At 43.4% G+C, this 13234-nt stretch overlaps 1 protein-coding gene across 3 annotated transcripts in view; it reads right to left on the bottom strand.

Annotated features, from left to right (window-relative positions):
* ZFR (zinc finger RNA binding protein) overlaps positions 1–5321 on the bottom strand; it is an 81092-nt gene extending 75771 nt beyond the window's left edge. For all 3 annotated transcript variants that reach the window (XM_025867432.2, XM_025867433.2, XM_025867434.2), the window contains exons 1-2: positions 5183–5321; positions 4784–4883 (exon numbers count right to left, since the gene is read on the bottom strand). In XM_025867432.2, the coding sequence (XP_025723217.1) occupies positions 4784–4883; positions 5183–5219 (137 nt within the window). In that variant the 5' untranslated portion in view covers positions 5220–5321. The remainder of the gene's footprint in view (positions 1–4783; positions 4884–5182) is intronic.
* Between the last annotated feature and the right edge of the window lie 7913 nt (positions 5322–13234).

Raw genomic sequence — 13234 nt, 5'->3', positions numbered from 1 at the left:
GATTTAATTTGAAATTTTATTAACTCAGTATTGCTGAAACAGTAATGTTACCAATTTTTGCAGGATCTTAGATCCAGAAAATTTGCTGAATGCTTATTATTTCTCTTATTTTTGTCTGCTGCTTGCAAATAAAAAACTTCCTTCCTTCCCCATTAAACTGACATGGAAATTGAGACCTATCAATTGATACTCAAGTACCTACTTTTAAAACATTTTACTCTGAGATTAGAAAGTTCTCTATATAAAGTATATGAAAGACATCAACTAAGGAAATCCTTTAAAATCCTTACAGTATTATTCAAATACCTATACTTTATAGAAAACTAACATTGGTAAAATGCCTACTGAAAAATCAGGTACTAGGGTAGAAGGTTTTATATATAATCTTTACCTGAAGGAAGGTTAATCGAGGAAAGTCTCAGAAAAATGAAATGATTTGGCCAAGTGACTGATCAAATAGAGCTGGGATTCAAATCTAACAAGCTCCAAATCTATGCTCTTCCCCTGACAGTATATTGTAAAGCCGTTTACAAAAGCATAAACATTACACCTTAAACATTCTATATGAGAATATTTTGGCTCACAACTACTCTTAAGGCTATTAATAACATAGACAGGAAATATCATCAATGTAACAGCAGCAATCCTTTTAGAACATTTTCATTATTTCAAACTCATTCATGCAATATGAATCCCAAGATCTGATTCAACAATGAAAGCTGATATAATTGGCAGTTGCGGAATTTCTTTTTTGTAGAGCCAGTAAATTTCCATCACCATGATTGGTTTCAACAACCTGTTCACCTGGTTTTTCACCTTCTCAGTTAGTGATTACTCCTTTTCTACCTTACTAGTGTTACTCTTAATTCTTTCCTCAAGACATAGTTTTAACACTACATTCAAAATAAGTAAAAAAGGAAGAGAAGGAGAAAAAGGAAAATTCACCAGCTAATCATCCTACCCAAGTCATTTATTTCAGTGAAGTGAAGAGATATTTATCCTTTAGGAACAGACATACTAAAGATATCTCAAGAATCACTGGATGAGATGCCTTCCTAGCAGATGCTTAAACTAATGTCCGGCAAACGGCCACGATCCACTTAAATATTTACCATTTAACAATACTTGCTAAGACTCTAAGAATATGGGGGTAATTATTTTGCATCTTTATACAATCTCTACCCTAAAGCCTTTGAATTCAATAAATACTAGATATAAGAAAGGTTAAAAAAAAATTTGCCAAATGATTTTTTCAAATAGCTAACTTTATTGAAGTTATTCAATGATACACTAAGTTATATATAGGACAAAGAAAATTAGTTTAATTAAGCACAATCTAAAGATTTAGGTTATCCAGGTAACAGACAAGAAGCTTGATTAGATAAGATGACAAGAAATTGTTATGTCCAAGGCTTTTCTAAGCAACAATTAAAGGGAAACTGGCTGTTTAAAACTCAAAGAAATGTTTATGTCCTATTAACAGTGGAATATAATGGATTACTTTATATTTATATTACATATACATATATTTGTGTATGCCACAAATTCCTTTCTACAAGTAAATACCTATGAGAACTTCTGTATCACCTCCAATGAAGGAGTGAAAAAAAATGATTTTGAGCCTATGAAACTATCAGAAAGCTTTTTTTCTACTGAGGATTATCTTTCCCCACATTCTTTGCTACCCCACGTTGAAATACTTTTTCCCAAGTTTACAAAATTAGATTTATCCGTAAGCCTATCTTCTCAAACAAAAAAGGTAACTCTAACTAAAGTAGGTTACCTACCCAACCAAGTCCCCTTTCTGCTGCGAAGCCATCCTATTTTTTCACTATACTTGAGATCTGCTCCATCCTGTGCCCCACAAATTAATTCTACCACAAAAACACACACATAAACACATACAAATACTTTAAAATATTTTGGTTTCCTCATTTCCAAGGGGAAAAAGCACATGAAAGGTCAGAAAGTGAAAAGATTGCATTTGCTAGAGTGGTAAATGGGCATAGTAGGTTTATTTACTTGACTTAAAAATATACAAAAAGGAAGAAAAATATTCAGTAGCTGATGGAACATGCAGCACAAAGACTAAGTAAATGCTTATCACAAAAATATTTAATATGCATTATACAAATGAAAAACTTAGTTTATCTAGAGGTTAGCAGTTAGAAGTAGCAGGATTTATAGCTTTACATAGCTATAACCAAGAAAACTAAGAACCAGAATGCAATGAAGATTTAGGTTAGTTTCAGTTATCTGTATTCAACGACAGGTGTAGCAACCACTCTTATCAATCCACTTGTAAATGCTTAAAATTTCCCCAAGTTTGCATCCTTTAAATTAAACAAAACCCACAAACAACAGCAACAAAAAACTTGCAAAGTAAGCCTTGGTCTTCCTAAAAGTTACATTAGAGAGATTTCTAGACAGAAGAAAAATAAGCATCATCACAGCATTCTTTGCATATCCTTTTATTATTGCTACTTATCTTCCTTGAGCCAAAGTATTAGCATTATTAGTCCTGATTTCTTCCCATTAAAAGCAAATAACTTTCCATGTACTGTATCTATACAAAAGGACAGAGCATATTAACGATTTTGCTATACATACCTACGCATAAATAAGTATAGTCCAAAGACTAGTCTTTCCTCATTAGACATACACATAAACAAGCAATTTAGGAATCTGGATGACTGTTACAGTTTACTGAAACTTGAGAAGATTCAAAGCCAAAGAAGAAATTAGATACAGAAATTCTGTACTAGTTTTCTATACTAGAATAAATTATATACATGCAACTATTTTGTCAAAAAAATTAAGTATCTTTAAGTTGGCATTTCCTCCCCCATTTTTGTCTGTAGAGATGCACTAGAAAAAATACTTCAAAACTGCCAAAGAACCCACTATATTTTAAGTAAAAAATCCTAAAATTTATCACTCTGCCCACAGTAACAACAAAAAATACTGTGTGAAACAAGTCACATTTTTAATGGTTAAATACAGCTTTGTCTAGAACACATAGTACTTGGTAGCACAGGATTTATAGCACAGATGCTGATTAGCTATCTTGTTTCCCAGAAAAAGAAAATGGCTTGATTTTTTTTCTCTCCCCACAAAAATTACTGGCTCTAAAAGGTTTTATCAAAGTAACTGCCACTTTGTTAGTTTAATTATCATGACTTATAAACAAAGAAGTTAATATCTGAAAAGCCCCAAGATCCTGCCCCAATAATTTGTCATCTCAGTCCTTTTTCTGGAATATGTCTCAAGATAAAACGTGTAAAAAATGCCACATGCATTCAAGACATTTAAAACAATTATAAAAATTTAATACCAATTTTGTAAATATATTGCACACACATTTTTACAGCTCTTAAAATCAATGGGGTCTTAAGCATTGTATATTTTAATTGGCAGCAATTTTTTTTTAATGATACATAAAATAACGTCATTCTTTACAAATAAATGGCATCTCAGAAATCCATGAAATACGGCAACTTTCTCAGAATTACAGGTTTTTACCCAAGAAGATAGTCCAATACCTCATTTTACAGATGAGGAAAATGAAAGCCCAAATAAGTATGTCCCCAACGTCATAAAATCAAGAGCAAAAACGACAGGGAAGCCGGGTCTTCTGATTCCCAGTGATGATGCCCTTTCCATTACACAACCCAACGCTTGAAGTTAATGAGATGAAAAAATTACCTGGGTTTAACCAAATAGTTACACACAGATACCTAATATAATCTCCCTCTCTATAAAAAGCTTGTCACTTATGTAGGTTTATGCTCTGAATCTGAAGAGAATGTCTCTGACTCAAAAGCAACAACGACCACAAAAAAAAAAAAAATCTAGCGTGTTTTTCTCTTTTGATAAGATGTATAATGAGCTACAAATTAGAGCTTCCCTTAACGTGGAGATTTCATAGGATGCATCACAGTAAATCAGTATAATCTCACTTGCACCTCCCCCCACCCCCACGCCCCAGGAGAAAGACCCGCCAAGGGGAATTATTACCGCCCCCATCACCCCCAGCCTAAACTCCATGGTTAGAACAAGGCCGAGGATTCATTTATCAGGACTAGAAACTTCGCACATCTTTTCCAGTCTACAAACTACAAATTCACAGGTGGTTGGTATGTTTACATCTCGCCCCGAAGGGAAAACTAAAGGAACCCAACGAATGTAGTGACACCCGCAGTTTGTTTCGCAGGACTCGAGCGGAGGGGCAGGAGGAGCCGAAGGAGAAGTACCCGAGAAAACGACACGCTATCTGGGCTCTGGGGGCCGCAGCACCGGGCGGAGACGGGCGCACGGGAGGCGTCGCGGAAGAGGCCGGGGGGCAGCGCGCTCCGGCACTCCCCTTCGCCCACCCTCTCCATCCCCCAAGTGGGAGGGCGATTAGAGGTGGGGACTGGGCAGGCGGGGCGGAGACTGGGGGGAGATCCGAGCCTCGGCCGCGGCTCCCTCCCTCAGCCGGCCGGGCGGGGGTGGCGGCTGGGCTCCGAGGCCGCGGGAGGCCATTTTGGCTGCGGGGCCGCCGAAAGCCCGGGCGGCCCTCCACGTCCCAACACCGCGGCCGTCCCTCGCTCCCGCCCCCAGCGGGGGCCGCTGCCGGCCGCGGGGCCGGGCCGGGCGGGGCGGGAGAGGCCGCGGGGCCCGGCCCGCCTCGGGCCGAGGCTCGGGGCCGCCGGGCGGGGGCCGGCGCGGGGGCGTCGTGTCGACGGGATCCGGGCGGAAGAGCGAGCAGGGGGAAAGAAGGGAGAGGGCGGGGAGCCGTTACCTATACTGGGCCGCAGCCGCCGCCGCCGCCGCCCCGCTGTGGGTGAATCCAAAGTAGTTGCCGGTCGCCATTTTGGCATCTTCCCCCAGCCGGCTGGGCACTGCGGCGGGCATGGAGAGTCGGGTCCCATGGCGGGAGGAGAGGTGCGGTGGGGCAGAGACGCCGAGGGAGGGAAAGGGAGAGAGAGAGGAGCTGTGAGAAGTCGCCCTCGCCGGGCCGGGACCGGGGCCGCGGCCGCGCCGCCTCCCCCCTCCCGCCTCGCACTCCCTCACTCACTCGCACGCCCCGGTGGCGGCCGCCGCCTCCTCCCCGGAGCCAGCCCCAACCCCCGCGCCTCCCCGCGGCCCCGCGTCGGGGAAGGGGCCGGGCAGGGACCTCGGCGGGGTACATTATACTCACCATAGGTGAAAGAAACTACAGGGCATATGGGAATCATGGGCTCGGGCTGCTGCTGCTGAACTCTGAACTCTCACCCACTGCCTCCCTCCTCTGCCCCGCTCCTCCTCAGCGGAGAACAGACCGCCGCCTCCCGTCGCACTGCGCAGGCGCCCCCCGCGCTCGGCACCCTGGGAGCTGTAGTCCCGGCCGCCTTCGCGGCTCCGGCGGGCGCGTGCCGGGCCTCGGCCGAGGCGGGTCTGGACGCGTTCAACGTGGTAGTGACAAGGGGCCACAACAGGGGCTATAGAGGAGAGTGCCAGGAGCGCCTCGCCCTGCCTTGGGGGGATCAGGGAGAATGACCAGAGAGAGTGACGTCTGTTAGCCTTCTCTTACTTTTCACTCTCTCATTTTTGCGTGTGCAATGTTCTCTACCTTTCAGTCCTTCTCGCTCGTGCACTTTTAAATTAGAATTTGAGCTGGACTAATTTGCATGCTTCCTTATTTGCCTCATTCCTGCTTCTTGTTTCTAGTCTCATAATTGGGGAGGGAAAGACAGGGGAAGACAGAAAAAGAATGCTAGTCTGTTGGGCTGGAAGCACACCCCCAAACACCCCTCCCCAACACCCTCTCCCCCACCTGCACCCACTCCTCGAGTCCTTCAACGTGTGTTGAGCAACCCCCCACCCCCACCCCCTGGCAGTGTCAGGCTAGGTCCTGGAGATATATCAGCGAAGAAAATGAAGTCCCTTGCACACATGGAATTTACCTTCTGGGGAGGGAGAAGGAGGGTGTCAGGTAATGACCAAATAGTATAGGAGCTGGTGATTGCAGCTTTAAGAGTAAAGCCTAGGAAAGATAGGAGCGAGGTGCTGTTTTATGTAGAGTGTGGATACAGCAATCACCTGAGCTGAGACTTAAAGGAAGTGAGGGAATAGCCTGGTCGATACCTGGAGGAAGGACAGCAAATCGAGGGTCCTAAAGCCAGAGTGCTCAAGAGCAGCAAGGAAGTTAGTTGTGGCTGGAGTTGAGTGATAAGGAGATAGGATCTTCAGAAAGGTCCCTGGTAAGGAGGCCAGATCTTTCATGGTAAGGACGCAAGAATACTCTCCCTCATGCAAGCATTTCTTTCTTCCCTCTGCTTTCTCGCTCTTCTCTCTTTACTTTCCCAGTTCATTTCCAACCACTCTCTTTCCTCTTACAGTCCCTCTTCTTGTTGACTGCTTCCTTCCACCTTACCTCCCACCAATGCATAAGTGCTCCATTTCACCTCCTCCTCATCTCCATGCCCATGCCCCATACCCTCTGCTACTGGCCTCTCCTCAATGTTTATTTTTTTACTTATTTATTTAAAAAAATAATCTAACCATTTTTTTTAAAAAAGTTTATTTAAGTAATCTCTCCATCCAGTGTGGGGCTTGAACCCATGACCCCAAGATCAAGAACCACATGCTCCTCCAACTGAGCCAGCCAGGTGCCCCTCCTAATATTTAACATGAGCATTAAAAAGAAATGCAAAGGGTGAATCAGAACTCACTCATGAAGTTTAGGGCTTTATCCCACCTTCTTATGCCACAGCAGAAACAATACCTCAATTCTTACTTGTGCCAACCTGGCTCCCCCACACCTCCTACAAAGGTACGAGGTCTAAGAACCTGTCTGATTTATCCTCTTACTCATTTCAAAAAAGAGAAAGTGTAGAACATTGGGGGGGAAAAATCAATGTCATTGTTTTTGACAATACTGATGGGTTTTTTGTTTTTTTGTTGTTTTTTAAGATTTTATTTATTTATTTGACAGAGAGAGACACAGCAAGAGAGGGAACACAAGCAGGGGGAGTGGGAGAGGGAGAAGCAGGCTTCCCGCGGAGCGGAGCTCGATCCCAGGACCCTGGGATCATGACGTGAGCCGAAGGCAGACACTTAAAAACTGAGCCACCCAGGGGCCCCAGTACTGATGTTTCTCTAGGCAAACGTTATTTGCAGTCCAAGTGTGTTGCTAGGAAAAAGTATCTCCTACACATAGGCTATTAGAACCACATTTTAAAGGTAATTTGTCTTGAACTTCATGGAGCAATAAAGCTTTTAAAGCACTGACTGTAACTGCTTTGATAAACTTGTACTATTAGCTCCTAGGCTACTTGAATAAAACTGGAGGAGAAAAGACAGGTGTTAATCACCTGCCTAAGAAGATTATTTTTAGGCCAGTTTCATGCTTGGCTGCTTGGCAGGCCTTTAGAGAATGGAAGAGGGCTGCCGGCACACCTCAGTGAGCAAGCAGGTAACTAGAAAGAGGAAGGTGTGCCTCTTCTCTTTGGTAACTGTTCCTAGAGTTCAGAGTAGGTGTGGCAGTAGTGAAAATTGTTTACAACAGTGTACTCTTCAAAGAGGGAATCTGTAGGAAGAGCTCAACTTACCTTTGGCATGGGTTTATTTAAGGAAGGAGTTTGGGGTGGGCTTGGAATTAAGAAGCCTTGGGTCCTTTTCCTGGGTATTTAGTAGTGGAATGGCCTGAATGCATTATCTAATCTTTCTCAACCTGTATGACAAGAATTATAATAACATCTCCCTCACAGGACTATGGTGGGGGTTAAATGAGGTAGCATTTCTATAAAACAATGCCAAGCACAGGGTATTTATGTAAAAAGAACTAGGCGAATCCTTTCAAAATCCACCTTCTAGTAAGTGAATGCACTGTGCAAGTCACTCACCTAAAACCAAAAAGTAGGTGGCTCTGCCCTAGGAGGCTTTATGTCCCAGAGCGTACCCAGTCTAGCCAACATGGTAATATGTAGTCCTCTAGACCAAAAACAGGTGGGAGACTTGACTGGAGGAAGCCAATTACAACATCCGTTATCCTTCATGTCCAGAAATGGTTGGCATTGGAATACAAAAAATTACACTTAGCAGTCATTCTCCACACTTCAGCTAGAGTGATGGGTTCAAAATGCAAGTCTGATGAAACTCTTCTGTGCTTCCTCTCACTCTTAGGACAAAGCAAAAGTCACATGGCTTAGAGAGTCCTGTGCAGTCAGGCCTACCAGCCTTTTCCAGCATCTTCCTCCTTCTAACCTTCATTCCAGCCACCTTGGCCTCTTATTTACCATGCTCCCTCCCACCACAGGGCTTTGCAAGTTCTGCCTGACTAGAATGTTCTTCCTTCCTCTCTTCACCTAGTTAACCCTCATGCTTCAAGATTTCCACTCAGTCAATTGCTCCTCAGCCTTCCCTGACCCCTTGATCCATCAGACCCTTATTATGCTCTCAGAGCCCCAGGCATTTCTGTTAATAATGATTAACATTATTTCTGCCATCAAAGTACAGCTTGATGAAGGCAGGGTGCCAATATCGGGTGCCTGGTGATAGGCACCCAGTAAGTACTTACTGAATAAATGAACCAGGTAGTGCGCAACTTAATCTTTGATGATTCAGAAGGCAGTTTCAGGAACCTGTAATGCCTCAGGGTCATCATTAAGAACTTCAGTTAGCATCTGAGGGCAAATGAGAAAACGTTAATTAGCAGACCCATTAACCACAAGGTGGAGCTAGCCTGAGAAGGCCTGTCCCTAAGCTCACCCCAAATATATCTAGTCACCTTTAGTCACACCTTTGAGTCGAGATCTGGTATCCTGAAAAGCCTTGTTAAAACGCATACCTGTCAGCCAGAAAGGATAGCAATATTAGCTACTCTACATACCAAGAGAATATGACATGGAGAATGAGGGCTTGGTCTCTGAAGCTGGACACACACGGCTTCAAATCTCAGCTCCCACTAACTGGGAGAAGTAAAGATCTTAGATCAATGCGGGGTTCATTGCAAGTACTGTGAATGTTGGTTGTTTAGTCTAACCGTTACCCATTCTTGTCACAACCAGAGATGAAGCCAAAGGATGAATTGGGGTTTTTTGGTAGGGGAAGGGGAAGATCAAGCCCACAATGGCACAGAATGGGCGGGACTGGGATAGGGAAGGGGGCACAGAGGATCATAGGGAGGCATGCAAGAGAAGGCAAGGGGCAAACTGCTGCTGCGTCATTATTTCCCTGAGACCCCAGGGAGGGATCAAGAAGGCCAGGAAATTCACTTGGAACCTGTGATGGTCTCCCAGGATAATTACAGTCATTGCATTTGGGGATAATAAAGAAAGAACAGGAAATGAGGCTCTAGCTTTGCGCATGACTCGGACAGGCTGAGACTCCAAGCATTCTGGGACCTTACCAACATAGGCAGATGGTGCTGGGAGGGGACAGCGTGTGAACAGAGTCAGGCTAGGGAGCTGACCTAGTCGTCACACTGGCTCTTAAGGGCTAAATGGGTAGGACACTGTTCACGATTCAAAGGGAAAGTTCTAATTTTATTTTTATTTTTTAAAAAGATTTTATTTATTTGACACAGAGAGAGAGAGCTAGCATAAGCGGGGGGGGGGGGGGCGGGTGGCAGAAGCAGGCTCCCCACTGAGCAGGGAGCCTGATGTGGGGCTCCATCCCAGGACCCCGGAATCATGACCTGAGCCGAAGGCAGATGCTTAACTGACTGAGCCACCCAGGCACCCTGGGAAAGTTCTGATTTTAATCAAGAAAACTTTATTATTTTTTTTAAGAAAACTTTAACTGGGGGCGCCTGGGTGGCTCAGTCAGTTAAGCATCTGCCTTCGGCTCCGGTCATGATCCCAGCGTCCTGGGATTGAGCCCTGCATCCGGCTTCCTGCTCAGCGGGAAGCCTGCTTCTCCCTCTCCCACTCCCCCTGCTTGTGTTCCCTCTCTCGTTATGTCTCTCTCTGTCAAATAAATAAATAAAATCTTAAGAAAAAAAAAGAAGAAAACATTAACTGAAGGATGTATTCCAGGTGGTGGAGTGACAGTGAAAGACTAGGAAGCATTCCCCTCTAAATTCTTCCATTGCCCCCTCCCTTTCTCCTTCCCTCCCTTCCCCTCTACTCTCCTCCCTTCCCTCGGAGGAATAACTGTGTAGTCTAGGAGATGTGCTGTAGTAAGGATATTCTTCAGAATCCAGTTGAAGTTCTTTCTTGAGTTTTTGGCCAATGGATGGTGGATGGTAGATAAATGGATGGAGACATGAAGGACTTTGAAAGAATTAAGGAGCGAAAACTGAGAACCATAGTCCAAGGTCAGACACTAGGGTAATCCACAGAGGTAAAATGCATCCTTGATAAACACAGTGACACCTACTGGTGCAAATGGGGGTTTAGCACAAAGACGATGTATTTCATTTCTATAATAGAGTTTGTGATATAGTGGTTTCTTCTAGGAGTAGGTTTGTGGATTCAAATCCTACCTGCACCATATACCAGTTGTGTAGACCAACGACCAGTTATATAGCCTCTCTGAGACTCAGTTTCTTCAGGAACTCATAACACCTAGTTCATATGGTTGCTATAGACATTAAATTAATTAATAAAAATAAAGTTCTTAGAACATTGCTTGGCACGTAACAAGTGCTCAATGCAATCCTTTTGGTTACCGCAAAGACTGAATAGATATTAGCAATGTCTCTGGGAGTAAAGGATCTTTTGGCACAGATAGTCTCTGATCTCTGTCACCCTGTTACCCTAAATTTTTTCAATTAAATTTAATTGAAATATAATTCATTTACCATAAGACTCACCCTTTCAAAGCATTCAATTCAGTGGTTTTTAATATATTCATAAAATTGTGCAACTCTCACCACTGTCTAATATCAGACCATTTTCATGACCCCATTAACAAATCCTGAACCCATTAGCAGTCATTCCCCATTCCCTGTTCCTCCGAGTCCCTGGCAACCACTAACCTATTTTCTGTCTTTATGGATTTGTCTATACTAGACATTGAATATAAATGGAATCATATAACATATAGCTTTTTGTATCTGGCTCCTTTTACTTAGTCTAATGTTTTCAAGTTTCCTTTATGTTATAGCATGTATTGGCACTTCATTCCTTGTTATGACTGAATAATATTCCATAGTTTGGATATACCCCATCTCGTTTATAATTCATAAGTTGATGGACATTTGGGCTGTTTCCACTGCTTGCCTGTTAAGAATAATGCTACTATGAACATTTGTGATGGCTAATTTTATGTGTCAGCTTGACTGAGCCAAGGGTAGCTGGTAAAGCATTATTTCTGGGGGTTTCTGTGAGTGTGTCTTTGGAAGAGATTAGCCTTTGAATCAGTAGACTAAATAAAGATGCCCTCACTTATATGAGTGGGTATCATCCAATCTGTCAAGGTCCTAAGTAGAACAAAAGGGCAGAGGTCTGGGGAATCTGTTCTCTCTGCTTGAGCTGAGACATTCATCTTCTCTTGCCCTGGGACTTAGAGCTCCTGGTTCTTAGGCCTCTCAGCTCCAACAGGGACTTACACTATTGGCTCTGATTCTCAGGCCTTCAGACTCGGACTAAATTTCGTTACCAGCTTTCCTGGTTCTTTAGCTTGCAGATAGCTGATCGAGAGACTTCTTGGCCTCCATAACAGTGTGAGCCAATTCTTATAATAAATATCCCCTTATATATATCACTGTATATTGGTTCTGTTTTTTTGGAGAACCCTGACTAATACAAAATTTTGCATTGACATGTTTTCAGTTCTCCTGAGTGCAATTTCTGGTATACACACAAAAAAACTTTCTAAATATCTCAAGTTCTCTTTCTCTGCACAGCCACTGCCCTAGTTTGTCTCTTGCCAAGGCCATTCAACAGCCTACTAACTGGTCTTTCTAAGGATCTAATCCTCTCAATCCCATTCTCCACATAATTATCAAAGGATCTACGATTGAAAAAATAACACTAATAATAGTAAGAACAACTATGTACATTACAATGGTTCATTCTTTTAAAAAAATCTGAGGTAGAGGGATGCCTGGGTGGCTCAGTCGGTTAAGTGCCTGCCTTCGGGTCAGGTCGTGGTCCCAGGGTCCTGGGATCGAGTCCTGCATCAGGCTCCCTGCTCAGTGGGGAGACTGCTTCTCCCTCCCTCTGCCTGCCGCTCCCCCTGCTTGTGCTTGCTGTCTCTCTCTCTCTCTGACAAATAAATAAAATATTTTAAAAAATCTGAGGTAGGGGCGCCTGGGTGGCTCAGATGGTTGAGCATCTGCCTTCGGCTCAGGTCATGATCCCAGGGTCCTGGGATCGAGTCCCACATCAGGCTCCCTGCTCCGTGGGAGCCTGCTTCTCCCTTTGCCTCTCTCTCTGTGTCTCTCATGAATAAATAAACAAAATCTTAAAAATAAATAAATAAATAAATAAATCCGAGGTAGAGACTATTATGCTTATCCCATTTAGAGATAAAACTGAGTTCACAAAGCTGGTAAATGGCAGAGGCAGGATTTAAATCTAACACCAACCTGATTCCAGAATGCCTAACCTCTATGACATACCACCTTCCTGAAACGCCTCTGGCCAACACGTCACTACCCTGCTGAGGACCTTACAAAGATTTCCACTTACCTAAAATAAAAACATGGCCTATTACTTATTGTACATGGCTATATCTCATTTGTAAATTCCTGGAGTATTTGTGTTATCAACTCTCTAATTTATTCTGAAGCATCCCATACTTTGCATTTCCTCACATACATCAGACTTGTCATTTCTTGTTCAATGTCTTTCTTTCCCCCAGGAGAGAATGTAGTAAGTGCCACAGAGTCAGGAACCATGTCTTTCTGTTAAATTCCCAATGTCTAGGACAATGGCCAGAACATAGTAGACACTTGATAGCTATTTGTGGGATGAACGAGAATAGTTCTGTGTTCTTCATCTCTTGAGGACAATGGCTTTATGATATGTACCTTTGGTATCTCCCTCCACTCTCCTCCAACTCCCACCTGGCACAGTACTAGGCGCATAAGAAAATGCCAACCTGTTTTAGTCCTTGTAGCTCCCTTGACACTTTAGCACAGGTTATCTGCTGCCAAGTCTCAGCACCAGTGTTGTAAGGGTTTCTTTGTGTCAGTAACACATTCTGAGGAATTGAAAGAACATGCAGAATTCAAAATAGCCATGAAGAATAACTATTTAGGGGCTTGGAGAAGAGTTCTAAGCCAGGCTTTGGTCTCATTTAGAGATTGATATGAAATTAA

The sequence above is a fragment of the Callorhinus ursinus genome, unplaced genomic scaffold (genome assembly GCF_003265705.2).
Source record: "Callorhinus ursinus isolate GAN/ISIS: 27379988/994484 unplaced genomic scaffold, GSC_fseal_2.0 scaffold3, whole genome shotgun sequence".
In the NCBI taxonomy this organism is placed as follows: domain Eukaryota; kingdom Metazoa; phylum Chordata; class Mammalia; order Carnivora; family Otariidae; genus Callorhinus; species Callorhinus ursinus.
The sequence above is the reverse complement of the archived record's forward strand: the minus strand, read 5'-3'. Positions and strand labels throughout refer to the sequence as shown.